Genomic DNA, 26604 nt, shown 5'->3' on the forward strand with positions numbered 1-26604 from the left:
TCTCTCTCTCTCTCTCTCTCTCTCTCTCTCGCTCTCTCTCTCGGCAACTTTTGTATTCTGTATTTTTTTTATCTCCTTTTATTTTATTCCTTTTTATCTCTTTAATTTAAAATTTTGTCTCATTAAACAATAGTAACTATTATTATTTTCAATTAATCTTTTAAAAAGGTGTAATACCCAACATTCGTAAATGAAAGTTCGATAACGCTTTTTACCTTATCTTCTCAACGTGTCCTTCTAATAATTCGAATTGATTTAATTTTTATCCTTTTAATATTTATATTATCTTTCTTTAAAAGTATTTAACTAATTGTTTTCCGAGAATTGGTATTTTTTTTCTTTTTCTTCTTCTTCATTTTTTTTGTCTTTTTTATTTTTTTAATTTATCAATACTTCAGGTCAATGTATAAAAATCGTTGTAACTGCAAACGAGGTACTTTTTTCCTCTCGAAAGAACGAAATAACTTTGTTTTCGATAGAAACAAGCAAATAATAAAAAAAAAACAAAAATATGTATGCGAATAATAATAATAATAATAATATCATTTTTATTGTTATCAAGCGAATGCAATTATACAAACGGTATAATTAAATGTAGCATCTAGAAAATACACTCTTAATTGACTTTATATGTACATTTTATTAATACTCTGTCTATCGCTCTCTAAATAAACTACATATTTAAAAAAAAAAAGAAAAATGTACCTCATATTATGAAAGTAGTGTAAGGACATTTGAAAAAAATTGAGAAACACTCATAATTTTGACATTTTATTTATATTTAATAAAAATTATGTTTCTCCTCAATGTTTTTTTGTCAACAATGGACACCACTTTTATAATAATCGGTTCAATTATATACGTTTGCGCAAGGTTTTACACAAACATTTGATAAAAGAAGATATTTAGAACGTGTTATTTTTTTTCACAGTTACAACGACTTGATATATATATATATATATATAATAATATATTTCATATTTTATAATAACGCGGTATATAATCAAAGTGCATACACACTTTCAAAGTGTCTATCATTTGACTACATAACTATTCGTATATTTTATTTTTAAGCTATATTTTTCGGTGTAGTTAGTTCAATTAAAACAAAATAATAATATATGAATAAAAAATGCAATTAAAAAAGAAAAAAAATTTCTAAACAAAAGAAAATACGTGAAAAAGTCTCTCAATCATCTCTAGTCGATCATCGTAGAAATATTATTTATTACACCTATACGTTTGGTATGTTGGCATTTGAAATGCATCTAATTTCTAATTCTTGTAATACTTTTAATTATTGTTGTTAAATCGCGTCAACTTTCTTCACCTGATTCGTTTTGAACAGATTAAAATTATTGTTCAATTTTCAATAATAAGCAAAAACTGTTAGTTAATCGTCGTTAATTATTAGTATATACGTAAATGTATGTATGTCTGTATATTATATTTATATATCTATATCTATAGATATAAGTGGAATGACTGCACAATGGAATAACATATCTTAAATTAGAAAGAGAGATTAGTCGAAGCAGTCAGGTACGTTTTATATTCTTTTTTTTTAATCTTCTTCCTCCTTCTTCCTCCTTCTTCCTCCTTCTTCCTCCTTCTTCCTCCTTCTTCCTCCTACTTCCTCCTACTTCCTCCTTCTTCCTCCTTCTTCCTCCTACTTCCTCCTTCTTCCTCCTTCTTCTTCTCTCCTTTCACCACCTCCCCTTCCTGCTCGTCATCATCGTCATCACCATCGTTGTCATCGTTGTCATCATCGCCATCATCATCATCATCATCATCATCATTATCATCATTATCATCATCATCATTATCATTATCATCATTACCGTCATCATCGTCATCGCCATCATAATCATCATCATCTTCTACTACTTCTTCTTTAATGTTTTTCTTTAACCACATTTCCCAGCATTAAAAGTAGCTGAAAATAACGTTAGACGTTAATAGAATAAATTCATATTGCAGCACCATGTCAAGAGAATTAAAGTAAGGGTACAATTCCTATAATGTGTAAGTATATATATATATGAAAGCATATATCACATATGTGTGTATATATATATATATATATATATGAACGTATGACAAATTCGAATGCGCTCGTCTACTTTGACAGAAGTCAGACGAGAGAACTTTGATAAAAGTTCGCAACATTGTCGTAGGCCTCAAATCTCATATCTGTCTTTGTTTATAAAAAAAAAATGACGATGGATATAATTGATCATCGTTTATCATATTATTATAATAATACCGGGAAGCGAATATTTCTTCCTTCTTTCTTTTTATATTATTTTTTGTATTTTTATTTTTTATCTTCTCTTTCTTTTATTTCATTTTAAAAACGCAGCCCCCCACCGCCCCATTTTTATGTGTATGTGTGTATAACGATCTTAATTTAATGGAAGGCAAAATATTTGCTTCAATAGTCCCTTTCTAGGACTCTCGTCCTCCACGTCATCGTAATCATTTTCATCATAATTGTTAGTAGCGACAATCGCGTTGTTATTATCCGTTTTGTTGCTGTTACTGCTGCTGCTGTTGCTGTTATTGTTACCGGAATCATAAGTGACATCAGTAATACTAAGAGAACGGGAGCACATCGGCCTTTCGTATCGAAACGGGAAGATTGGCGGCAGATGATACTCGTTGTAATTATTGTCGTTCTCATTTTCCTGCGAATAGGTCATTACGAAAACGTCGTTATGATATCCCTGATTTTCAGAACTTATACGAAGGAGGGGATCGATTCGTAACTTTGACAATTTGTTCGACAATTCTTCCATGTAAAACTCTTGCATTTGTTGTTGCTGTTGCTGTTGCTGTTCTTGAATGTGCCGTGGCATTACTATGAGCGGCTCTTGTCACACACAATCCTCCAGAGACATTAATAACGGATTCACGTATTCGAAACCCTCAAACTCGCTTTGATCAATCTTATCAATAACTCTCCTAGAAAAATATAAAAGAAACTAATGTGAATAAAATGATATTATTATAAACTGGTTATTATAACAATAAACTTGGTGAAAGAATTATAAAAATATAATTTAGACCAATATGGTAATAATAATGATGTACAAGTTTACGCAACTCAAAATATAATTATTTTGTTACCCTGAGAAAAGTCTGTATAAATGAGAAATAGTAGTTTCATAAACTAACTTCCAAATGAATTTCATCAAAGGTAAAAGATAATGAAAAAACTTACGGATCGTCCGGCGTCAGATGTACTGGTTCATCGGTGAACTCTGGCGGGAAGTTAGCCAAATCTCGGTCAGAATCCAAGCGTGGTTTATATGGCGGCGTGACTTGCTTATGTTCAAGCTGCAGATTATCGATTAACATCATAGCTCGTTAGAACTTGTATATTCAAAGAGTCACCTATCTATTCTTCTCAATGAAACAGAAAGAAAGAGAAAAAAAAGAAAAAAAGTGACATACCATTTCCCAATCGATAGCCTTGAAGAAAGAATGTGTGACTATATCGATAAAAGCCGAAGGCCTCTTCCCGCAACCGAGTCTTTCAGCGGGATCCTTGCAAAGGAAGCCTTTCAAGACGGAAGCAGCCTTTACCGATAACGATCGCGGAATACGAATCGTCTTTTGTAATATTACTTGGAAGAGATAATCCTCAGTATTCTGATCGGGATTCTCCGAAGCACCAGCTATGTCGAAAGGACTACGACCCGCAAGCATTTCGTACAATAAAACGCCAAGAGCCCACCAATCGACTGAAAAGCTATAATCCTCTCCACGCAATATCTCTGGAGCTATGTAGTTAGGTGTCCCACAGAAAGTAGCAGTAGTGTCACTTTCTCGGACACCCTCTTTGCACATTCCATAATCCGTTAACTTGACGTGTCCTTCATGATCCAGCAATACGTTATCCAGCTTTAGATCTCGATATATTATACCTGTCGAATCAATTTTGTTTATTATTTTTTTATCCAATAATTCCTAAGACATCATTATATATACAGCATCCCTAACAAATTTCCTACAATATATTTTTTAACTTATTATATAAAGTGAAGCAAAAGTCGCGCATTAATCTTTTAAACAATTAGGTAAAATTTTTAAAACAGTTCACCCTACAGTGCACGACTTCTGCCTCGTCCTGTATATTATTATAATAAACTATACAACATATATATCCAAAATAAAATTGATCCAATTGCCAACAAACCTTTCTCGTGTAAGAAGTTTAACGCAAGACTAATTTCAGCAGCATAGAAGCGTGCATGCTCTTCCGGAAGTCGACGCTGCCTTTGCATGTGAAACATAAGATCGCCACCTCGGACGAATTCGATAACAAAGAAGAGTCGCGAGGGTGTTTGGAAACACGAATGAAGGCCAACGAGGAAGGGATGATTCGAGGCAGTCTCAAATACATGCTTCTCCGTTTGCACCCAGTCAATGTCCTCGTCATCTGTTACCAATGCCTTCTTAATCACCTTCATCGCATAAATCCTCTTGGTACGTTTAAGTTCGACCATGAGAACTTTTGCATATGAGCCACGACCGATAACCCGGATGAGTTCGAAATCGTTCAACGAGTACTGTCTCTGCATATCGTTTGAATTATCAGCCCCGGTACCCGTGTCCAGTGCCAATTCTTCCCCTTCGTAACTGCTGGTTCCTATTTATTTTCATGTCATACTTTTAATAAGAATTATTCATTCAATAATATCTTCAGTAATACGCAAGATTTTCTTGTAAATTTTTATATTAGGATTGTTTAGATTTCTTACGATTACGTGAGTGCTCCTCGACGATCGGCGACTCAACAATCTCGTCTTCGAGATGAGCAGCCGGACTGCAACGGAGAGAATCAGGCTGTTGTTGATCTCCGTTCCTGTCGATCGTCTGGGATTCCGTGCTCTGCAATTGTTGTTGTTGTTGTTGTTGTTGCTGCTGTTGCATGCTCAAACAGGGCTTCCGCACCACCTTGTGACATTTCTTGTGTACAAGAAGCTTGCATTGGATACACTTGAATCCCTGTCGACCCAGTCCCCAGATCCGATCCTGGCAGAACGCGCAGAACGCCCGCTGAGAAGGAAGTCAAACAAGGAAGTTAGTTATCGGTAATACCTACACCCATATTGGCCCTTTTTCTCTTTCCATTTGTGTATTTATTTTTATCCATGTGTGTATATACATGTGTGTGCAGATCTTTCTCTTTTTTACTCACACGTATATACAAATATTTTATTTTCAGCATCTCCAAACCATCGAAGAAATACTTATTAACATAAATTCTTCAGCCAACTGTATGATCAATTAAATAATATTCAATAACGTATATATTTATATATAATACATAGGCGGCAGCGATTACTATATATGCCAAAACAGCGAGAAGTATTAAATATTTGCGTCTAATTTTTTGTAGAATGAAGAGAAAAGAAAAAAGAAAGAAATGAGAAGATCCTCATCCTGCGAGAAAGCTCATCGACGAACTTTCACTAGCCAGCAAGTTTCCTTCTCCCTCTTTCCTGGTATGTCGTTTGATCATGTTCAACGTGAATGGAACAAAATTCTATTTATATATAAAAGCTCGATGGTGATTGGTATGTATATGAGAGAAGAAATATATACATATGTATATACATATATATATGTTTATGCATATATATTTCGAAATAATAATAATAATGAACAATTTTAATTATAAAAAAAATATAAACTATGTATATAAATTGGTGTGCTTACCCGATTGAAGCGTTTCGCCTGAAATATATGTCCATTCACCCGGTACAGCTTCCTCCACCTACGTGCTCCGCGTCTGTATATGCTTCCTTTGGAAAATGAAACCAAATAAATGTCACAAATGATTGAAGGAACTTTATGGGGGGAGAGAGGGGAGGGATTTAGTAAAGTAACAAGTGACAGGGTGTACGATGATTGGAATACCTGTAATATTCGCTTTTGGTTTTTTCCCCCTCGCATATAATACATCGAAATAAAAAAAATAATTGAAATAAAAAACAAGAATTAAATCATAGTGAGAGCTAAGCATGACATCGTAACAATCACGCACACTGAAACATCCAACAACACAACAATGACAACAACGCATAGCAACAGAAGTGGCAACAGAAATGCTAAAATAAATGATCGTGTGGGTGTATTAATGTAAATTCTTATGTAGGTGCATATTTATGTGTGGTTCACGTATGCATGTATGTGTTATGTGTGGTTTCATGGATTTGCTATACTCATGTGATTATGTGTAAATGATATGTAAAATAATTAAAAATGATTTTAAATGTGTAACAAAGACAATTCATTTTTTTCCAAGCAATTAATTGTTTTTGTTTCTTTCCTCTTCTACTTTTCACACTTTTCTTTCACGTACTACGTTTGAATGTACATTTTAATCACATATTAACGTATAAATAAATCCAAACGTTTCTAACCTTGTTGGACAACATGAAGAAAAAGTCGGATTAGATTCAAATGTTCCATGCTTTGATCAGAATAACCGCGTGTTTTAAAACAGGACTCTACATCGCGAGAAAGATGATCGCGTTTACGCGTAAATGTAAGTTAAGAAAATATATATGTAAAATACAACAAAAGAACGACAACGACATACGACGGAAAATTTGTAAACATCTCTATGTGTATTTCGTCGTCCTCGAGATTAGCGCGAAATTTTCAAATATTTTCTCTACGTGCTTGATAGCTTTCATTTTCTCGAGAAAATATTACTTGGATATAAACATAGCGTCTGAATTAAATTACTTGGCACAGAATAAATTTTCATAAATTTCGTACATATGTAAGAATTGTACGTTTCCTCAATTTTGTTTTCTAAAAAATAACTTTAGAATCTAATGTTATCTTAAATCATAAAAATTAAATTGGTATACAATAAAAGAATAAATTTAGTAGTAAAAAATATTTGCTAACTAAAAAAGGGATTCCTATGTGTAATCTTTTTTGTTACTGCACACCAATTGAATCTACATGACTTGCAACAAATCTAAACTTTAGACTAAAGATATGCTGCTTTACAAAAAAAAAAAAAAAAAATAATTCTGCTAACAGATTTACAGAAGATGTAATCAAAGAAATTTATTCGTTGCCAATAATTTGATTACGCATTTTATATACATAATCGTGGACGAGAAAAAAGAAATCAATATGACGATGACGATGACAATGACGATGAAAATGACGATGGGTTATAACGATGAATTAGTAAATGATTCATCATTCGGATCGATTTACAAATTTTCCATCGATGGATAAATAAATCCGAGAATACACAGAAAGTGTCCGGGGTTGATCCATTTTATTGTCGTTCGTCGACCAACTCGCTGGCTAGTTTACGTATCAAGACACGATCGAAAGCAACACTACTATAAAACACAATAACGAGCATCGATATAATATTCTAGGTTTATTAAATACTGATTGCATTTAAATGCAACTAAACAAACTCACTGTCTTCTCCTTGACAAGGCATTCCTGGGGCGGGCGGCACATTTGGAAAAACTGAAACAAATAAATTTACATGATGACATTTTATTTTTCACGCGAAAGTACAAATATCTTAAAATTATTTTCTAAAATATTTCTTGTGGTTAGACATCTTCAATATGGGAATAAAAATTTTCAGAATTTCTTTCAAATCAATAAAACAAATTTCAAACTACTCTCCCGAGAACATCACAACTATTTAATATAACGCAAGAAACTTTTCACGTGGACACATTCCAAAATAAAAATCCAATAAAGCCAATAGAAATATTGAAGAAACATCTGAAGTTAGAACAATAATGTTAGGTTTATTTTATTAAATTAATTATCGTTGTGCGTTGAAATTTATGTATGTGCATTTTATGAATCTTGTATCGTTTTCATAATTTTAACAAACATTTTGGTAGAGTCGAATAACCCGAAGAAGATACTTCATTATTCATACGTAAATATTTTCTAAAAGAAGGATAATAAAAAAAAAGGAAAAAGGATATGAAATAATAATAAATTATTCGCGTATGTATAGTTAAAAAATAAATAATTTCATGATTGAGAGAGCACTTATTTCGATGCTCCTGTCTGACGAGCTCCTTGACTCATATTTTATTCGGTACTTCGCGTTTAATGCATATGTATACCTTAACTCTGGTAACACTACACACCATAATAGTAAATATCAATGAAGTAAGGGTCTCCAAGAAGTAGAGGAACAAGATAGATGATAAAGAGTGACGAAGATTCTAAATTCAAGCTTGCCTACTATATAACACGTGTGTAATAAACGTATGTCTATACCATACACACGCATACACACACAAACACACATATATATATTTATCTTTTTTAGTTTCGCTCGAATAGCAAATTTCTCTATCGGTCGCAAACACTCGTAATTGATTCAGTGCATTTTTTCTTGTTATCTCGTTGTGTGCAAGCGTTCTGATTCAATGATTTGAAAAGCAATAATGTATTATATGCAATAACGCGTTTTAATATACCGCACGACTAGTTTTTCAAGTAACTTTGAATAAATATGCATTTTTCCATTCTCTATTTTTTCTTTTATTCGATACTTAAAAATATCGAAAGAATTGGATCCCATTTATTTGTCATATACACATACTTGTGTGTAAATGTGTGTGAAAGGTACGATCGAGCTAGCTTACTTTGTTCCACGAATACTTGTCTTTTATAAATCGTTTGTTTTTTATTCGTTAACGTAGAAAGATAATTACACGAAAAATAAAGAGAGAAAAAAAGATCGTCTCAAAAACATTATAAAATGCGAAAGAGGATCAACCGAGTTTTACTTACAAAATAATAATTATATTCTTATTATATCTTACATAAATGCAAATACTCTTGGCGAGACCAATTTTTGATCATTTAAAATCAAATTATATTTCTCTAAAAAAATAAAATATTATTCCAATCCAAATATATTAAACAATCAAATTGATATCAATTTGAAATTTGAATAATTCTAAAATATATCTCTGTGTATAGGAATTTTTAAACTTTGCATTGCAAGCCAATATCAATTATTTCAAATCTACAGCGAGAGCGAGTACAAATACTTTTGTGACTCACTGTATATATATAACTATATATATATATATATATAACAAGAGAAGAAAGAAGGTTAAGTGTCGTTGTCAGAGTAAGCTGCTGGACACGGTCGATGGACGAATCAAGAATGCATGTATATTTATTAAGCTAGAATACACCGGTCCTCACCGGGTTTAATAAAGCCACGAATATAGAACTCGCGTTAAGTCGATGACGCAGTCGTTAACAAGGATGTTGCTAACGTGTTCATGACTATGTTACGAAAATGATCAAAGCGTTGTAATAACTTCGAGCTTTGTATCCATGCAAAAGGGAACGAAAGATCATTGATTTTTCATACCATTATACAGGATATTTCAAAATATGTGAGCGTAACTTTAAGAGTAGTTTCATATACGCTTAAACGAAGACAAAAAGTTCATATAAAATAATCTGCTCTTTATGACCTTGTCTCCGAATTAGAATTTTTGTATTATACGTGTTGTTAACATGATTTCCAGAGAAACTGTTCGAAGTGACTACCTTCGTATTCAATTCAGGGGCTCTTATGACTCACTATACATGCAATTTGTTATACATATTTAATGCGACCTAATTGCACTTCACTTTCTTCGTCTCATCTTGACACACACACACACACACACACACACATACAGACATATATACGTACATGTTCATTGTATAGTCGTGTAATTAAAACAAAGCTTCGTAACGCGATTATTAATTTATACTTTGTCGAAAAATCAAAGCTGGTATGTGAATCCTATTCATTTGCTGACTGGAATATTCCGGATTTCGTGTGTTACGAGATTTCCAATAAATTGATCAAACGACGGATATAGAAAAGTCCATTCGAGAGATCGTTTATCTGTCCTCTCTTTTCTATATTTATGCTTTGTTTATGTGTACGTGCGTGTATGCTCGTGTATGGAATCTGACTGACATTTCGTTCTATTTTTATTTAACCCTCAGCGGTGATAGGTAACTATAGGTCACGAGCTTTTGAAGGATCGTTACATTTTCATGAATTTTACATACAACGATTTACTCAAATTTCAATGTGCACAAAATAATGTAATAAAATAATTTCAAGGAAGTTATTAATATTTTACGAAAGGAGAACAGAAAATGTTAGAACGTTCTAGAATGCAATAACAAATTTTGAAAGAAAAAAATGATATATAAACTGTCAAGCGAATTGGGAACAAGTCGTTGTACATACAACAGTCGTTTAGAATATAGATCTATAAAAGTATCATAATTATTTTTTGTTTCATTGTCAAAATTAATTTTAATTAATATCTGAACTTCTTCCCTTAGAATCCTAGAATATTTGTATTTCAGCCCTTTTCCTTTTTTTTCCATATATTACACATTTCTAATAAGCAAAATTGCACACATATAAGAGAAAATAAGTTTTAAAAAATATAAATATATAAGTAAATTATATTGCGAAAAATGTTCACACGTTTATTTGACTTTTTTCTCAAGTTTTCCTATCGTCTAATCGTACGAAGAATCTTATCAAATAAAATGTTTAGTTAGATACGGGGTCGCCGCACGAGTAATAAAACTCGATAGTAGTGGAGAGAGGGTTTGAAGAAAACAGGGAGAAAAGGAAAAAGGAGAAAAAGGGAAAGGTAAAAGGAAGAGAAGTGTCTTATACAGCATACAAGCTCGAAGATGTAACAAAGCGAGGTGTACTCGCGAAGCGACACTATTCAAGCACAGACCTCTTCTTGGCGGTGGTAGCCTCGAACTTTAACCGGGCAAAACACGATAGAAAGACAGAGAAAGAGAAAGAAAGCGAGGGAGAGAGAGAGAGAGAGAGAGAGAGAGAGAAAGAAAAAGAGAAAGAGAGAGAGAGGGAAAAAAGGATCGTTTTTTTTCGACGACAATTTATACATGAGTGAGTTGAAAAGTTTTAAACTTAACATAGATACAATGTTTTTCCGTCCAACTCACTTTTATTAAAAAGAAAAAAAAAATAAAAGTATTTTTTTAGGGAGAAGATTAAGGCTCAAAACTTTTCAACTCACCCTCGTACTTATTATGCATGATAACTATAGGAAACATACATAACAAAGTTTCGACAAATACGTCATGGGAAAACAATATGTTGGAAGGTCTCTTTCAGATCGTTCAAAAAAAAAGTTAAGTTCGTTTACCAACTCGATATTCCGTCTCTGTATTCTTTATTTAGTAGTTTTCTCTAACTCTCTTTTTTTTTAAACTAAACCAACAAACTTGTTATCATTGTAAAAAATGATAGAATGTAAATGTACGTGTGGTACGTGAATTGTATGAAAATTGTACAGGAAGTGGAAAATTTCATAATTTCTTGATCATACCTATGCACGTATATATGTATGTATACTTAAATATTTAACAGTCTAACGCATTCCAAGGTAAAACTCATTCGGGTAAAGTTCTAACTATAAATCTTTAACAAGAGGAATATAGCATTAGTTATTATTCTAAAGTACGGATCGTTTCATGTCGCAAAACTTTGAGATTAAGAACATAAAAAAGAGAAATGTTTACTACTTGTTTTTTATCGTTCGCATAGTGGTGTCTTTTTAGCACTTTTATAAGTTATGATCGTCGGGGATGCAAGTTGCAATTTTTTTTTTCAAACTTCCACGGTTTTTTAAACATGTACTTTGATACTTAAATTGTTGTAACCATAAAATCACATAACTTGTTTAGGCATTAAAATTGTGTAAAATATTTTTTAAATACAATTAATAACTTAGGCCTTTAAAAATCACATAATCTTATTCCGTTATGTTCAATAATTATTAAGATTGAAATTTAATTTAAGAATAAACTTGATTATAAAAATCACAATTTGAATCCCTAAAAATTCAAATATCATCGCAATTTAAATTTGCTCCAAAATAATATGCATTGAGCTATAGAAAAAGAAAAAATTAAATGAAGTATCGACTAATAACGAGGTAATAAAAACTAACGTGTCTTTTTTCTAGTGACATCGTGTCGCATCAATTTGAGCAATTAAAGTAACATCATCGATGTCTGAGTGTCACTTTAAATTCTCTCCAATTTAATACACACGATCATTCGTTTTTCACACATATACATATAGATGTATATTTACGCATCAAAAAATAAATCGACAATCGTTTCGAGTTCGCGTCACCGTAAGATTCACAAAATATTATTTAAAAATAGCTATATTTTTAGTTTAACGCAACACTAACGAGATTAGATATCATTGAAGATTAATCGGTAATCTTCGACCTCAAATCGATTAAAATCATGAAGAAGAAAAAAAATGATTAATATACAAGGGGATTATATAATCAACTCAACTACAATTTTCTTCTCTATTTATAATACTTATAAATAAACAATGATTTAGAAAAGAAAAGATAGAATAATATCTAAAATACTAATTTGCATGTTAGAAAGAAATTACAATTTTCCAATCTATCTTGAAACACGAATTATTCATTTTCTCTCTTAAAACATCAATTTCTATGTTAAACGTATTATATCAACGTGTATAATAATAATAATAATAATAATAATAATAATAATAAATAAATAAATAAATAAATAAATATTTAAAAACCTACAAAAAAAAAGTAGAAGAAGTAGAAGAAGAAGAAGAAGAAAAAGAAATAATTTCTTATAAAAACGAGGTAAAATTGGAACAACGATACTATCGTTACGTTGTCTGATTTCTCGTAGAAAATCACGTGAACAAATTTAAAGAAGATAAAATAGGCAAGAGTAGAATAGATAGAATAGAAGTAAAGAAAAAGCATGATGGATCTTGGAGGATCAAGAAGAAGAAGCAAAAGAGGAAGAGCATTTGGAGCACTTCTCTCGACGTCCTCTTTAATAAAGAACGGTGTCATAGGCAGCGTTATGGCGTGCAAACTACGAGAGTGATCAATGACGGAGGCAGCACCACGAGAAAGAGAGAGAGAGAGAGGATAACTTTGAAATACTCTTAATAGCATTTGCTCGACAAATTGAGGTTACATGTGTATTATCTATGTGCATAGGTATTATACGGATAATATGTATACACACAGGTGCCTAATATAACAGATGGCGAAAAATAGATAAGATCATAGATAACTAAATGATTATGCTTATTATTATTAGTTTAAAGAAAACATCATTAAAGGTAGGCCGATATAATATAAATTTAATTTTAAAAAAAACATTATCAAGACTTATATAAAAATAGATAAATATTATTATTGGATTAATATTGATATATATAATATAAATCCAATTCTAGACAAGGAAAAGAGAAAATAATAATACAAATCGATAAATAAATAGATAAATATTACTATTACTATTCTAACAAAAAATACCATAAGAAAAAACTAATACACTATTAAATTTAATTATAAAAAAAAAACTCAGAAAATTTATATATCAAGTATTTTTCTGTACCACCTTGTACCACCATACAAGAAAAGATAGAAAGAGAAAGTAATAAAAAGAGAGTGAGAGAGAGAGAGAGAGAGAGAGAGAGAGAGAGAGAGAAAAAGAAAGAAAGAAAATGATCTCGAGTTCTTGATTAGAAACTGAATTAAACGAAGAAGGTAACGACGCGAACGTTGCGTACCGACTGGTTTGCTAAACAACTTGATTATCTTATTCTCTATCTTTCACTCATCTATTTCTATCTATTTCTATCTATTTCTATCTATTTCTATCTATTTCTATCTATCATTCACTATTTTTCTCTCACTCTTTAGTACGTCGCGATTCTCCGTGTGTAAGATAAGATAAAGACCGGTAACAGCTGATTATAAAGCTGTACAGATCGATACGTATTATGATAAAACTCATTGTAATAACATTCAAATAGATCCACACACCGTGTATGAAAGCATCGTTTTTTGTTTATCTCTTGATTACCTCCTCTTTTTTCGTATTTAATTAAAGATAAATGCAATTTTTTCTTCATACTTTCATAAACTGTTATCAAAACAAACAAATAAACGATTAGATATTTTGCATCATATTTGTTTATATTATTCACGAAATATTGCTTATTATCTAGAAAGACTGGTTAAAATGTTTGAGTAAATAAAGATAAAAAAAATGTATTTACTAAACCTTTTGTACTTTTTGAAAAAATAATAAAAATGATAATATTATTCTATATGCAATAACATAAAAAGAATCGATTATTCGAAATCGTATTATTTCATCAATTTTGCAAAAATAATCTTTCCTATAAAAACTGATTGTTTTATCACTTTTTATTATATACGTTACGCACATACACGTTCATACATATATGCATAGGTGCAAATATTTTAATTAAAAGATAAAACGAAGTAATTTACGTAGTATGTATATATATGTATACCAAGGATCATTAAAAGTTTCAAAGAAAAATGTTCATTATTACGTTAACTTCATCGTAAACATGAAACGTATGATTTAATAGTATATATACATATTATAAATAAAAATGAGAGAATACGAAGGATTCTCAATCTATGTGTACGACCAAACACGGATGAAACGTGATCGATTACATCAGTGGAAAGAATCGTAAATATCAAACAGAATGATATGAATATACAAAACACATGCATAAATACATACGATCTTGAGATTGCAATATGCACCTACGATTATTCTCCCTCAACGATATCATATTTATCAAAACTTTAATCAGAAGCATCGCAATTAGTTAAAAATAATAAAATACGTACATAGATCTCTAGATCCACGCAATCGTCGTGACTCAGATGAACGAGCTAGATTTTTCGTTTCCTTCTTTAAAAAAAAAAAACGCCGTTACTGTTCGTAGCTAAGACTCTTTCCCCCCACCCACCACCGAAATTTATCCCTTCATATACAGCTGTTACTCGACTTGTTATTTTTCAAACAAATGACGTCAAAGGCAATATCTATAACTTACCTTAGTCACAACCACCACCACCACCTCCTTCACCTCCTTCACCTCCACCACCACCATCACCATCACCACCACCACCATTACCACCATCACCAATTTCTCCTCCTTCTCCTTCTCCTTCTCCTACAACCCCTGGTAAAAAGTTTTCGATCAAACACAGACTAATATGAAATTAATTAAAAAAACACACACACGTATATAATTGTTACATATATTATTATTTATTGTCGAGAAATAAATGAGAAAGTAAAAGGGGGGGAAGAGGTTTGCAGTATAAAATAACAGAAATTGCTATTTATTATAAAAAAAAATATTAAAATAAAACAAAAAACAAAAGAAGGAACGAATTGTTTTTAATCTGCGGAAACCCAGGAAAAAAGTGATCGATCTAATTTCTTGATTTGCAATTTTATAAGGGAATAAAATTTCATTTCACGATAATTTGAACAGCTCATCAAAATTCATATTTATTTCGCTAATTTTGTTCGTTTAACGTTCCTAAGGTATTTTATGCAATTTCTGTTATATTTCATTTCAAACTCCCTGTTTTATATTTTCCCCATTAATATACATGTCTCAAAAATAAGTAACAATGTATAACAATGAATTAATAAAACATAACTGTATGTGTGTGTATATTTTTAATTAATTACGTATTACGGTGCGTCTGATCGAAAACTTTTTACCAGAGGGTTGTTGTGTATTTTCTCCTCTTCTCAATTACACTCAACTATATTCTTGATAGATAAATAAGTATTATTAATTATTACGAGAATATCTCTCTCTACCCATTTACCCCCTCCCGCTCTCTCTTTCTCTCTCTTTCTTTCTTTTTTTCTTTCTTTTTCACACACCTAAAAAATTAATACACAAAGGAGGCCAGAGAAAAACTGATAAGGAGAAGGAGAGTTTCTTCTCATCTATCTATCCTATCGAATTTCGTTGCGATCGTTTCACCGATTTAGGACACACGAACGTATAACCCTAAGTTTGTCGTAGTTCGACCATTGCAACAGAACACGAATAGGAAGAACCAAACACGCACATAGATAAAAAACAAATGTATACATGTATTTATATATGTATATGTCTAAAAAGGTGTGGTATACACGTTATTGTCGCTATCGGCCTCCTTCCTTTGCGTGCTCGAGAGTGCGGAAGCAGAGCAATTAAATCTTTATAAAGAACATCGCTTTATATATATATATATATATATATAAGTGCTATATAAGTATGTATTATCATTCAAAGCGATTACTTAAATATGCTGGTTAAACTTTAAAAAATAAAACAACAATCATTCTAAAGAACGAAATACAACGATACAAATGTGTAGAACCAAAAAATTACATATTATCAGTCGTTTAATTAATTTAATCCAAGAAAAAAACCTTTACCATTATTTTATTGTGTTTCTGACTGTACTTACTTTACAATGGAAAATTTAGAAAACAAAAAAAAATCTGTTGTTTGATTAATTTAATCAAACCCGAAAATATGTACCACAGAACTATTGTTTTTTATTGTACTGAAAGAAAAATGGAAAATTTGTTAAAAGAAAAAGGATGTGATCAATTTAAGAATGAATTTAGTCAGAATCAGAAACATATACCAGGGCGCTGTTGTTTTTTATTACAAGAATAAGAGAGCAGTGTAAACAAGGTGACACGATTCGAAAAAGCTTTTACGTTCCGTAAGTTCAAGAGATATGTACATAGGAGGTAGATAGGTAGGTAGGTAGGTAGGTTGGTTGGCAGGTTGGTAGATAGGTAGGTGGTAGAAGTGTATCGTAGGCGAAGGTTTAGTTAGAGAGAACAGAACGTAACTCGAAGTGCCGTTCAAACGACACGGTAAAGTTCCACTTTTCTTTACGATCCACGAGGAGAAGAGAACCAAGGAAACGCTAAAACGTCTGAACGATTACGCGATCACCTCTACTACGTGCTAGTACTCTGTACTAGGTTGAACAACTTGTGGGAGGAGATCGATTGAAGCAGAAATATTATACTTATCCGTCCGTACGAGTAAAAAGAGAAAGAGGAAGAGAGAAAAAGAAAGAAAGAGAACAAGCTGCTTTAATCTTCACGGTAACCACGGAAAAGATGGTGGAAGCTCTCTGTGAAACAAAGTTTTTCCTCCCCTATGCGCTCTAAAAACGTCAAAAACCTTTGAGTCAGCGTCAGTATAACTGTTCAACGAAAATGGACTCGCAAGAAAAAGACTTGTCGGGAATTTTAGTTCAAATATCATATGCTGTCTAGACATGACAATGCCTACCTGACTACGAGAAAGAGAGATCACGAAATATTATATGTATTTAGGAATTTACATTAAGTCCAATAATACTTTACATACTCCATTGCGCAAGGATTACTAAACCGGACTTTATCTAAACCCTATGTACAGGATTAATTAATAACTTTTCTATGTATATTTGCTAGAATAAAACTTCAAACAGTTTTGAACGTTTTCTCTCGTCGAGAGAGTATACGTTTTAAATGAATTTATTCCTCTGGAAAAATAACAAAATTCTCCCATCAATTTTAATAAATTCTAAAGATACATAAGACCATACGAATACTCTAACGAAATAAATCAAATTCTACAAAATTATTTATTTTATTATTCGAAAAATTCCATATGCTTTCTACATACCCTATGGAGCATGATTTATATTTTTAGAAATCTTATAAAAAACAATAATATTAAACAATAGAAATAATACAAAAAATTATACCGCATGCATTTACAAAGATTAATTTAATTTATTAAACTAAAAATAAAATTCTTCTCTCACAACTAATAAATCATCGAAATAATTTTGAAAGCCTATTGTTTTAAATTACATCAATGATTAAAAAGAAAACGAATAGATCATTCTGTCTAAAAAGAAAGAGAGAAATAGAAATAAAAAACTACGAAAGTAGATTTCAACAAGCAAGCGTTAGAACTTTGCGATAGCTCGCATAAATTCGAATCTCTTTGAGCATACCGTGAGGTGATAAACGAGCTTTGAAAATCTTCCTACAATGGAAGAAGCACCGGGGCATCAAAGACCAAAACCAAACTAATAATTTCTGATGACGTTGAAAGCATCACCAACGTGATTAACTTTTAATCTTTCCATGCGTAAACGTTCAACTTGAATAACTCGTTCGCAAATGGCTAAGAAAATATCTATTTTCTTTTAAGAATTCTTTATAAACTTAAAAACGTTTTTTTAACCCATAAAACCCCTAAAACACTTACCTTTTATTCAAATTTCGTTCATATTCGCCCTTGTTATATATTTACTTATTTATTAAGTATACTCATATTACAAAATCCGTGGGAATTACATTAATCTCGTGATAAAAAATTTAGAGCATTAATTAAAATAATATACAGTAATTACATTGACTATTAATAAAAAGTTATTAGAGTGCTTTAAACTTTCGAATCGAGATTATGAAAAAAAAAAAGAAATAGAAAAGCATGCTAGTCTGAACATATGATAAGAATTTCTGAATTAATATTCTCCCTTGTTGTAGTTCTAATTACGATTATTTAAATGATAGAATTGATTTTTGTTTAAATCGCATTTCTGAGGAGAGAAAGAGAGAGAAAGAGAGAGAAAAAGAGAAAAAGAGAAACAAACTGAGAGAGAGAGCGAGAGAGAGAGGGTTAGTAGGAAAAAGTAATAATTGAAATGCCACAGAAAATACTGTTCGTACGAAATCGATTAGTATCGCACGACAAAAGGGCTAGAATAGAAGGAGAAAAGGCTGAAAGAGCGTAGGTAGGTAGGAATATAGGTAGGTTGTCCCCTAGATATAGAAATGGGTAGATGGATGGGTGGGTGTCTTGGTGGCGCCTCGATAGTTGCGCAAAGTTGCATGTTTATAAAGGTTCACATTATGGTACACACTAGGTTCGTTAGACCGGGATATCGCGAAGTGGAAAGACAGCGTGTTCACTAGCGAACATTACAACGAGGGAAGAAACTTGGTTAGGAGAATTCCATGAAGAGAAAGGGGAGACGGAAGGAGAACTTGAGGTGTCCAATCGATAAATAACTTACACGTAACGTCGAAGAATGAGAAGCTCGATGATAGAAAAGGTAAAAGAGGAAAAAGAGATATAAGAAAAATAAGATAATAAGAATAAGAATGAGAGAATAAAAAAAAATAAGGCGAGTCGTATAAGAGACCTACCCCAGGTGATTTCGTTGAACCAAATGTGCGAGGGTGCCGAGGTGTGTTCGTCCAGGAGAGGGGGTATAGGAGGCGCGGGTTCCGGCGGTGGATTAGCAGCGCAGGGACCGTGCAATAGGCAGCCAGTGGTGCCGATACCACGGCCATTGCTCGGGTAGATAATCTCAGGACCGGCTGAGTCGACGTCCGAGAATTCCTCGGCCGCCTCGTCGGCGAGTAGCTTCATCCTGGAGGAGGAGCAGGGTTGTGCCAGGATGTCAGCACCAGGACCGAGAACAGCGCCGGCAATACCATGTGGACTGACTGCAAGAGGTAAGGGCGGTGGCGAGCACTCGGCACCTCGAGACCCGCCAATACCAACACCAAGGGGTGTTTGTTCGTAATCACCGGAGTCGCTACCAGGCGAAGGCGGATAATTGGCTACCGGTGGTGGTTTCACATGTCGTTCTCTCGGTAACATTTGTATGCCGCTTGTAGATGAGGCAACAGAAGGACCCTCGATCGTAGCACCGATTCGACGTCCAGCCGCGGCTGCGGCTGCGGCCGCCGCGGCGGCTGCCGTTGTTGCTGCGGTATAGTAAAAAGAACCAGCTTGGATCATCGTGCCGCGGGGTGGTTCCTCCTGTGCTAGGCCTCCGCCAGACTCGACCTGCACCTGCTGAATCCCATAGCCACTCTGCAATTCCTGGTATTGTTGCTGTTGTTGCTGCTGTTGTTGATGCGACGTTTGATGTTGCTGTTGCTGTTGTTGTTGTTTGTCCTTTTCTCGACGTGGCGACCGACTTCGATCGCTGACGGAAGTCGCGCTCCAGTAGCCCCAAGCCATTTCGCACCGACTCCAGCCGTGCCGGCGCGTGACCTTCCTCTATCCTGCCTTGCCTCTTTCCGCTGGCAACGCCAAACTCCCTCTTGCCCTCTCTTTGTGTCTTCCCCTCCCTTCTGATGCGTCTCGCACTTTCCCTCACTCTTTCCTTCTCTCTCTTTCACAGAAATCCGGATGAACGTGCGACGAATCGCTGCCACGATCGATGCACGTTTACCGCCTCTTTTACGACCTCTCTCTTTCAACTTCCTTCCTTCCTTTCTTCCTGTCTTAGTTGGACGCCTACCGAACGCCAAAATCAGAGGACGATGTGATTGCAAACGAGCGAGTCGTCGATGGAAGAAAAACAACACAGGATTATTTTTTATCGTTCTAACCTTCGCTCCTTATCATCTTCTTCTTCTTTTTCTATTTCTATTTCTTTTTCTTTTTCTTTTTCTTTTTCTTTTTCTTTTTCTTTTTCTTCTTCCTCTTCCTCCTCCTCCACCCCTCCACCTTCTCCTCCTCCTCCTTTTTCTCCTCCTTCTCCTCTTCTTCTTCTTGTTCTTCTTCTTCTTCTTTTTCTTTTTCTTTTTCTTTTTCTTTTTCTTTTTCTTTTTCTTTTTCTTTTTCTTTTTCTTCTTCTTCTTCTTCTTAGACAAATCCCTTGCTGTATATTAAAAGTTGCAGTGGTAACTCTTCTCGTCACTCCTCTTCTATATCTGAACTCTGAGAATGATCACAGCCTTGCTGATCGGTCCGTACGAGGATATCGACTGCCACGGCAGGATGCGTTAACTGGCAGCGTCGTTCGGCGCGCGCTACCAACCGAACCAAAACGCGCAAACTCGAGAACGCCAGTGGTGGGCGCTCCCTCATTTCTCTCCACCACCTCCTCCCCGCCTTTTCCACCTCTTCCTCCTCCTCCTCTTTTCCTCTATCTACACCCTCTTTAGGTTTAATGCCAACTCTCCTACCCCTTTGCCACCACCTTTCCTTCTTTCCTTGCGTCAGGGTTGCTAACACTGGCCAACTTTGACGAGGCAAGGACAAACAGGACAACGAGTAACATAAAAAGAATGAACACAAGACTGAGAGGACGTGTAAGTACTACTTTTCTCTCTGCTTTCTTCCCAAGCTCCTTTCTTTTACTCGACTACCAAGAAACACGCCTCTCGCGACCACCACCACCACCACGGGTGTGGAACAAGAAAGGGTGAGAAGCTGACAAGACACCAAAGAATCTCTGCGCAGGACACTGCGCTCCTAAGACACCTTATTCTCACTCAGCTAAATCTTACCGAAAGATACACTTTTCTGGGACCAAAACTTCTACATATATCGTAACTCGAACTTTTACAAAACAATTCGAAATAAATCGAATTTTGAATAATTTACATTTTCAAAATCTGTTCTCAGTTAATTCGTTCGACAAACAATTTATGGACATCGAGTTGTGATTACTGCGAAGCTAATATTGGTAACTGGGTTCTTTGATCTAAGTATAGAAAGTATCTTTACTAAAAGTAGTAGTGATCTGAATCATGACTGCTCGATATCTCCTTTGTCCTTTTAGACACGATAAGACAATAGAAATAGGTATTAATACCTAGGTTTGCGACTCCTTGTTCGTGGAAACAACTACAATATTAGATATTCATGCGTAGAATAGAATAGTAATGTTAGAAGAATGGCAGAAAGGATGTTACCTCAATTACTATTTTCAAAATTATTTGCTTTCGATATTAAATTCATAATACTGCATTATCCGACCTACATGCTTATGATCTTTCAAGTCTAAATTAATTAGCATCCTAATGATATTAATTATTCAGAAATTGAATCTTTTATTAACGATTTTACTCTTTGCATAATGTAAGGAAAATATTCTCTTAAATAGTTTCATTGAACTGCTTTTACACTCCGACAAGCTTGACTTTAAACGCTTGTTATACACGCGTAAACATTGTTTAACGTTCGAATGCGTGTCCCTTTACAAAGAGGTGTTAGGTTCTCTAATTAGACGATCCTACATTTACACGACACATCGAGCAACTGGGCAAGGTGTGGTGACCTGTATAAATACACTAAGAGCACATTCAAATTTCATGTCAGACTAAGTGCTCTATCCTGAGCTCTTTAAAAACACAAGGAAAAGTAAAAAGTATTGATCTCAACGATTATTAGATCGAATGATCGAGATCAATAAAAAATATATAAGATAATAATCAGACTTCTGCAAAAATCATGATCTTGACTAGACTTGACGAAGAAAGATATCGTCCATTTATTTTCGAGACAAATCAAACGTCCAATAACATACTTAGATAATTAGTTAGGTACTATATTTTCCGAGAGAAATAGATAAAGGAAAAGAAAAAAATAGAAAGAGAGACATGCAGTCGTTTGAAAAAGGAAATGCTAGTCGAATATTCGTCGAAAATATGAGAGAGAGTAATTCGAAAGTTTAACTCATTTATTTTCGACGCTGGTGAAATAAACGCGCGAAACCCATTAAAAGCAAGAGTATTTACCAACCATATATGTTTCCTTTTTACAATTATATTCATATATATAATATATAACTCCCGCAAAGAGAAAGAAGCGAAGTTGATTTGTGGCAAACTTTATTTAAGTATTTCGTGGAAAAGAAATAGCAAAAGAGAGAATAAAGAGATCATTTAATTGTTCTTACATACATATGCGAGTGCATACTTTCGATACATATCGTATTTTTTCTTTTTCCTAAGAATATAAATTTCAATCAAAGATAGACAAACAAACAAATAAATAAATAATCCTCGTAAAATCATATCACATACGATACAGATATTTTGAAAAAGAGAAACAGAGAGAGCGTGATGATACTGACCGTGTATCGTTATTTCCGTGTCCTTTTCTAGTTCGTACAGTCGCAGAGCTTCGTCTAATTCTTCCTGCGACGCGATTCTGCAAGGATCCCCCTCGTCATCGACCCACTTCATGGTGAATTGTTGGTCCGGCCCTGAACCTGGCCCTGCGCCACCAAACCCGCATATCGCTCTCATCTCCTCCCGCAACGTATCCACCGAGATCCCGGCCGTCACGTATGTAATTTGGACCTCCCTGATTATAAAATTGGGGCTCTTACATGAAATGTCGGAATAAACGAAATATTTTTCCAATTCTGAACATGTGATCGCAAATATACGTCCATTAACGTACGAGTACAAAATTTCTTTTACGTTTATCCTATGTAATTTTCATTTCTAACGTTCCAACCAATCGTCGTCGTCGTCGTCTATTGTTAACCCTGACGCAACCCTTTTCTACTCCTCTCCTTTATTTCTAATTACTACTTATGTTAAATTCTTTACAAATTCCTCATGTATAATACCCTTTCTGACTGGTGCTTTAGTTTCCGCGTCAAACCTTTCAAATTCAGCGGATTCATCATCACACATAACAATACACACGTATATATTCTTTAAAAGTTTAGTATGTTTTTAGTATATCACGAAGATATGTAAAAATACGCGTTCCTCATTTTTTTAATATTAGCGAGAAGGAAAGAAAGAATAGAGAGAGAGAGAGAGAGAGAGAGAGAGAGAGAGAGAGAGAGAGAGAGAGAAAGAGAGAAAGAGAGAGAGAGAGAGAGAGAGAGAGAGAGAGAAAGAGAGAAAGAAATGTTGGAGAACGACTTAATGAAAAACCTAATAATATTTATCGCGAAGAGAAATCGCATAGGATAGTATTCAAGTTCTCTCTCGTGTTATACAAATTTCAAACTACATTCCTGCACTTTCGAATATTAAATATTTTCTATCTTTTCACACGTTTTATCTGTATTGTTTTAATGAATTAACATTAATGTATGCGTGTACTGCGACCTATTCATTGATCGACACAGAAGCGTTTGTCAATTTTTTTTTATTTTTTGTTTTTAGCCGATACTATGTCAACAAAATATGAAAATATATATATATATGTCTGATATATACTATGTTTTCCGTTTAAAAGCGATAATACCCCTTAGCCATGTGAGAGCAAATCCAGGACGTGCTATTAGCGCTACACAGATTTGCCACGCTGTACAACCAAGAAGACTCGCGCGTTGAATCAACTTGGCAACGCCGAGTGGATAATTGTCATTGAACAACCATTACGACCAAGCATTAACGTTTGCAAAGCGAAAATGAACGATAACGAATTGACTCATGAATTTAAATTAACTTTTCTTTTAAAATTACCATTTTTCACTTACAGTTCAATATCCTCTCGCGTCCTACTCACGTTCATTCATATAAAAATACATCTCATATTTTAATTAAATTAATTTATTATTATATGTAGAAAATTATATAATGAAAAATATAGAATATTAATATTTTATAGAATATAAAATAACTGTTTTCAAATACTAATAAGTCTTATGATGCTTTGAGAAGATGAAAAGAGAATTATTTTTCAGAACAATGATGTTAATATTAGCGATTTAAAAAAACTGTTCATTAAAATAAGAAATAAATAAATTATATAGGATAGCAAAATCAGGTGTTGATGGTAATAACTAAAACCTAGCGTATGCTAGATTTATTCTGTTACAGCATGTTATAATATACAAAAATAGCGCATTACCCATTATATATAACTTTGACTCGTATGTCCATTTCCGCAGGCATTCTTGCTTGCCCCTTGGGTTGCCCCTTACCTAGAAAGAAAAATAGAATGGACATTCAGTTAACGTTCTCTTTGAACGATGGAATTAACATCAAAGTTGTACAGTAATACTCTGCGTAGCGTAGTAAAATTACTGTTATCTAATTATTAGCGTATTTCTAAGCTACATTTATCTGCTCATAGATACAGGACGATACAATTGATATAAAGGAAATTATTGACAAGCGACTCACCCTTGAAGACACGACCAAGTGTCATATTGAAAAAGTAATAAGAATTAAAAAAAGATATATCATTCCTTCTTGTTTTATGTAAATATAACACAAACTGAGTGCTCGCTGTCACATTACTTTGTGCACTATTAGATAATCTATTTGGAATCATGATCACATAGATATTATAAAACTTTGATTCATTCGCAGCCTCTCAAATATTCATAATTATCTCTAAAAATTATGTTACAAAAGTATATCAATGTCAATATCTACCACATGTATATATATTATTACGTAATAAACTCCATCACATATCCAACAACATGTAACGTTCGCTCATTAAGAACTTGGAATCGCACACCGATATCTAACTTCAAACTAAGTATATCGATGAGTTTAATCTGCAAAAGGTAAAAGTACAAAAAAAAAATAGCAACAGTATGAGACACTTTCACCAACTGTTATTATCAAATACTTTTGTTCTTCTATTCAAATCTTCAAATATAATCGCGCATATTGATAAAATATAATGATTCTGAATAAATAGATAAATATTGATCAATCCGATCAAATAAAAACAACAATCATAAATCTTTTTTCTTATCGGCAAATGAAATAACACAGTATAATAATACAATTATTATCGTTAAATATCATTAGTCAAGGCAGTTGAGATGAAACGGAAACAACGTAGATAAACCGGGAAGGTATGGGACAAAAATAGACATTTTGAAAACTAGTAAATAATCGGCGTTACGTTAGTCGGCTAAGAACAAACAGTAAACTGTCGCATAAACGGTTGTGAAGCTGCTAAACACAGCAGAGCTCCAGATCCTTGATAATTGTCCCCTCTTAATATCAATTAAACTTCGTTTATAAGTGTACGAGCTCAAGGAGGTGTGATTCACTCGTGACAATCCATGAAACGACTATGCAACACCCGTTCATTTTCCTATGTCAGAGAAAATATATGTACACACAAATACTTACCGTTTTTTCTTCTTAAAACAGGAACAATTATCGAGGAACACAAACACCACAAGGAATATAGATATATATATATATCTTTTCAAATTCTACTAGTTATATATATTCTATATATATATATATATATATATATATATATATATATATCTTTGCAAATTCTACTAGTTAAATATATTATATATATATACGTATACTTTCTAATCTAATGGAAAGCATTCAAAATCACAGGAAATAAAAGGCACTTCAAACGAACGTAGTTCAAGGCACGACAATTCGACGAGACGCGTATTCATTTGGTCCCAACAGCAGTATTGCCAAAGCCGCCATATTTAATTATGCTATGAATGGTCATTTCGTATTCACACATATGTAGTTAATCAACCATGTAAATTTTATATAATTAAGACATTTTATTCGCATTACGCGGACATTGTTTTATCTCTATTATCTATCATTGACAATAAACAGTTGAGGACTATTTAGAAAATTACACATGCTTTACGAAAAACGAATAGAAACTATGTAAATAAAACATCCTTTTAAATGGTCTTTCATAACAAAAAAAGATATGTTTTTACGTTTTATGAAAAATGTATTTCGCATGTATATTATTTAAATGAATAAAACTTTGAGTTATTCTAAACAAAAAGACAAATTTAATTAAAATATAAAAAAATAGGAGTACAAAAAATTCATTTCATTGGTGGTGACATCTAGTAAGTGTTCCACAAAACACTTGCATTATATATT

The 26604-nt window shown here is 33.2% G+C and overlaps 2 protein-coding genes across 5 annotated transcripts; both read right to left on the reverse strand.

Annotated features, from left to right (window-relative positions):
• Positions 1–1679: 1679 nt before the first annotated feature.
• On the reverse strand, positions 1680–2870 carry LOC106784407 (putative uncharacterized protein DDB_G0282129). Its single transcript, XM_014743895.1, has one exon. The coding sequence runs from the start codon at positions 2856–2858 to the stop codon at positions 2406–2408; it is 453 nt and encodes a 150-aa protein (XP_014599381.1). The 5' UTR covers positions 2859–2870; the 3' UTR covers positions 1680–2405.
• LOC106784406 (atypical protein kinase C) lies at positions 1680–26162 on the reverse strand. Of its 4 annotated transcripts, none has more exons than XM_014743893.1 (10): positions 26108–26162; positions 24611–24683; positions 22866–23098; positions 7468–7518; positions 5728–5813; positions 4767–5064; positions 4202–4654; positions 3457–3929; positions 3224–3339; positions 1680–2964 (listed from the first exon to the last, which is right to left on the reverse strand). In XM_014743893.1, the coding sequence occupies exons 1-10, from the start codon at positions 26145–26147 to the stop codon at positions 2877–2879; spliced, it is 1911 nt and encodes a 636-aa protein (XP_014599379.1). In that variant the 5' UTR covers positions 26148–26162; the 3' UTR covers positions 1680–2876. The 4 variants fall into 4 exon arrangements, with proteins under 4 accessions (XP_014599379.1, XP_014599380.1, XP_014599378.1 ...); XM_014743894.1 differs by lacking the exon at positions 26108–26162 and adding an exon at positions 25858–25938; XM_014743892.1 differs by lacking the exon at positions 26108–26162 and adding an exon at positions 24886–25268.
• Positions 26163–26604: the final 442 nt, after the last annotated feature.

This window comes from Polistes canadensis, unplaced genomic scaffold, assembly GCF_001313835.1.
Source record: "Polistes canadensis isolate GaletaPanama2010 unplaced genomic scaffold, ASM131383v1 scaffold_34, whole genome shotgun sequence".
In the NCBI taxonomy this organism is placed as follows: Eukaryota; Metazoa; Arthropoda; class Insecta; order Hymenoptera; family Vespidae; genus Polistes; species Polistes canadensis.

Bases quoted from the DNA above. Each gene is read 5' to 3' on its own strand.
- LOC106784407 (XM_014743895.1), bottom strand. From the start codon at position 2,858: ATGCCACGGCACATTCAAGAACAGCAACAGCAACAGCAACAACAAATG.
- LOC106784406 (XM_014743891.1), bottom strand. From the start codon at position 20,017: ATGGCTTGGGGCTACTGGAGCGCGACTTCCGTCAGCGATCGAAGTCGG. The intron at 4,655-4,766 runs GTAAGAAATCTA...GAAAATAAATAG, and splicing joins CGAGGAGCACTCACGTAATC to GAACCAGCAGTTACGAAGGG. The intron at 2,965-3,223 runs GTAAGTTTTTTC...ATATTTTTCTAG, and splicing joins CATCTGACGCCGGACGATCC to GAGAGTTATTGATAAGATTG.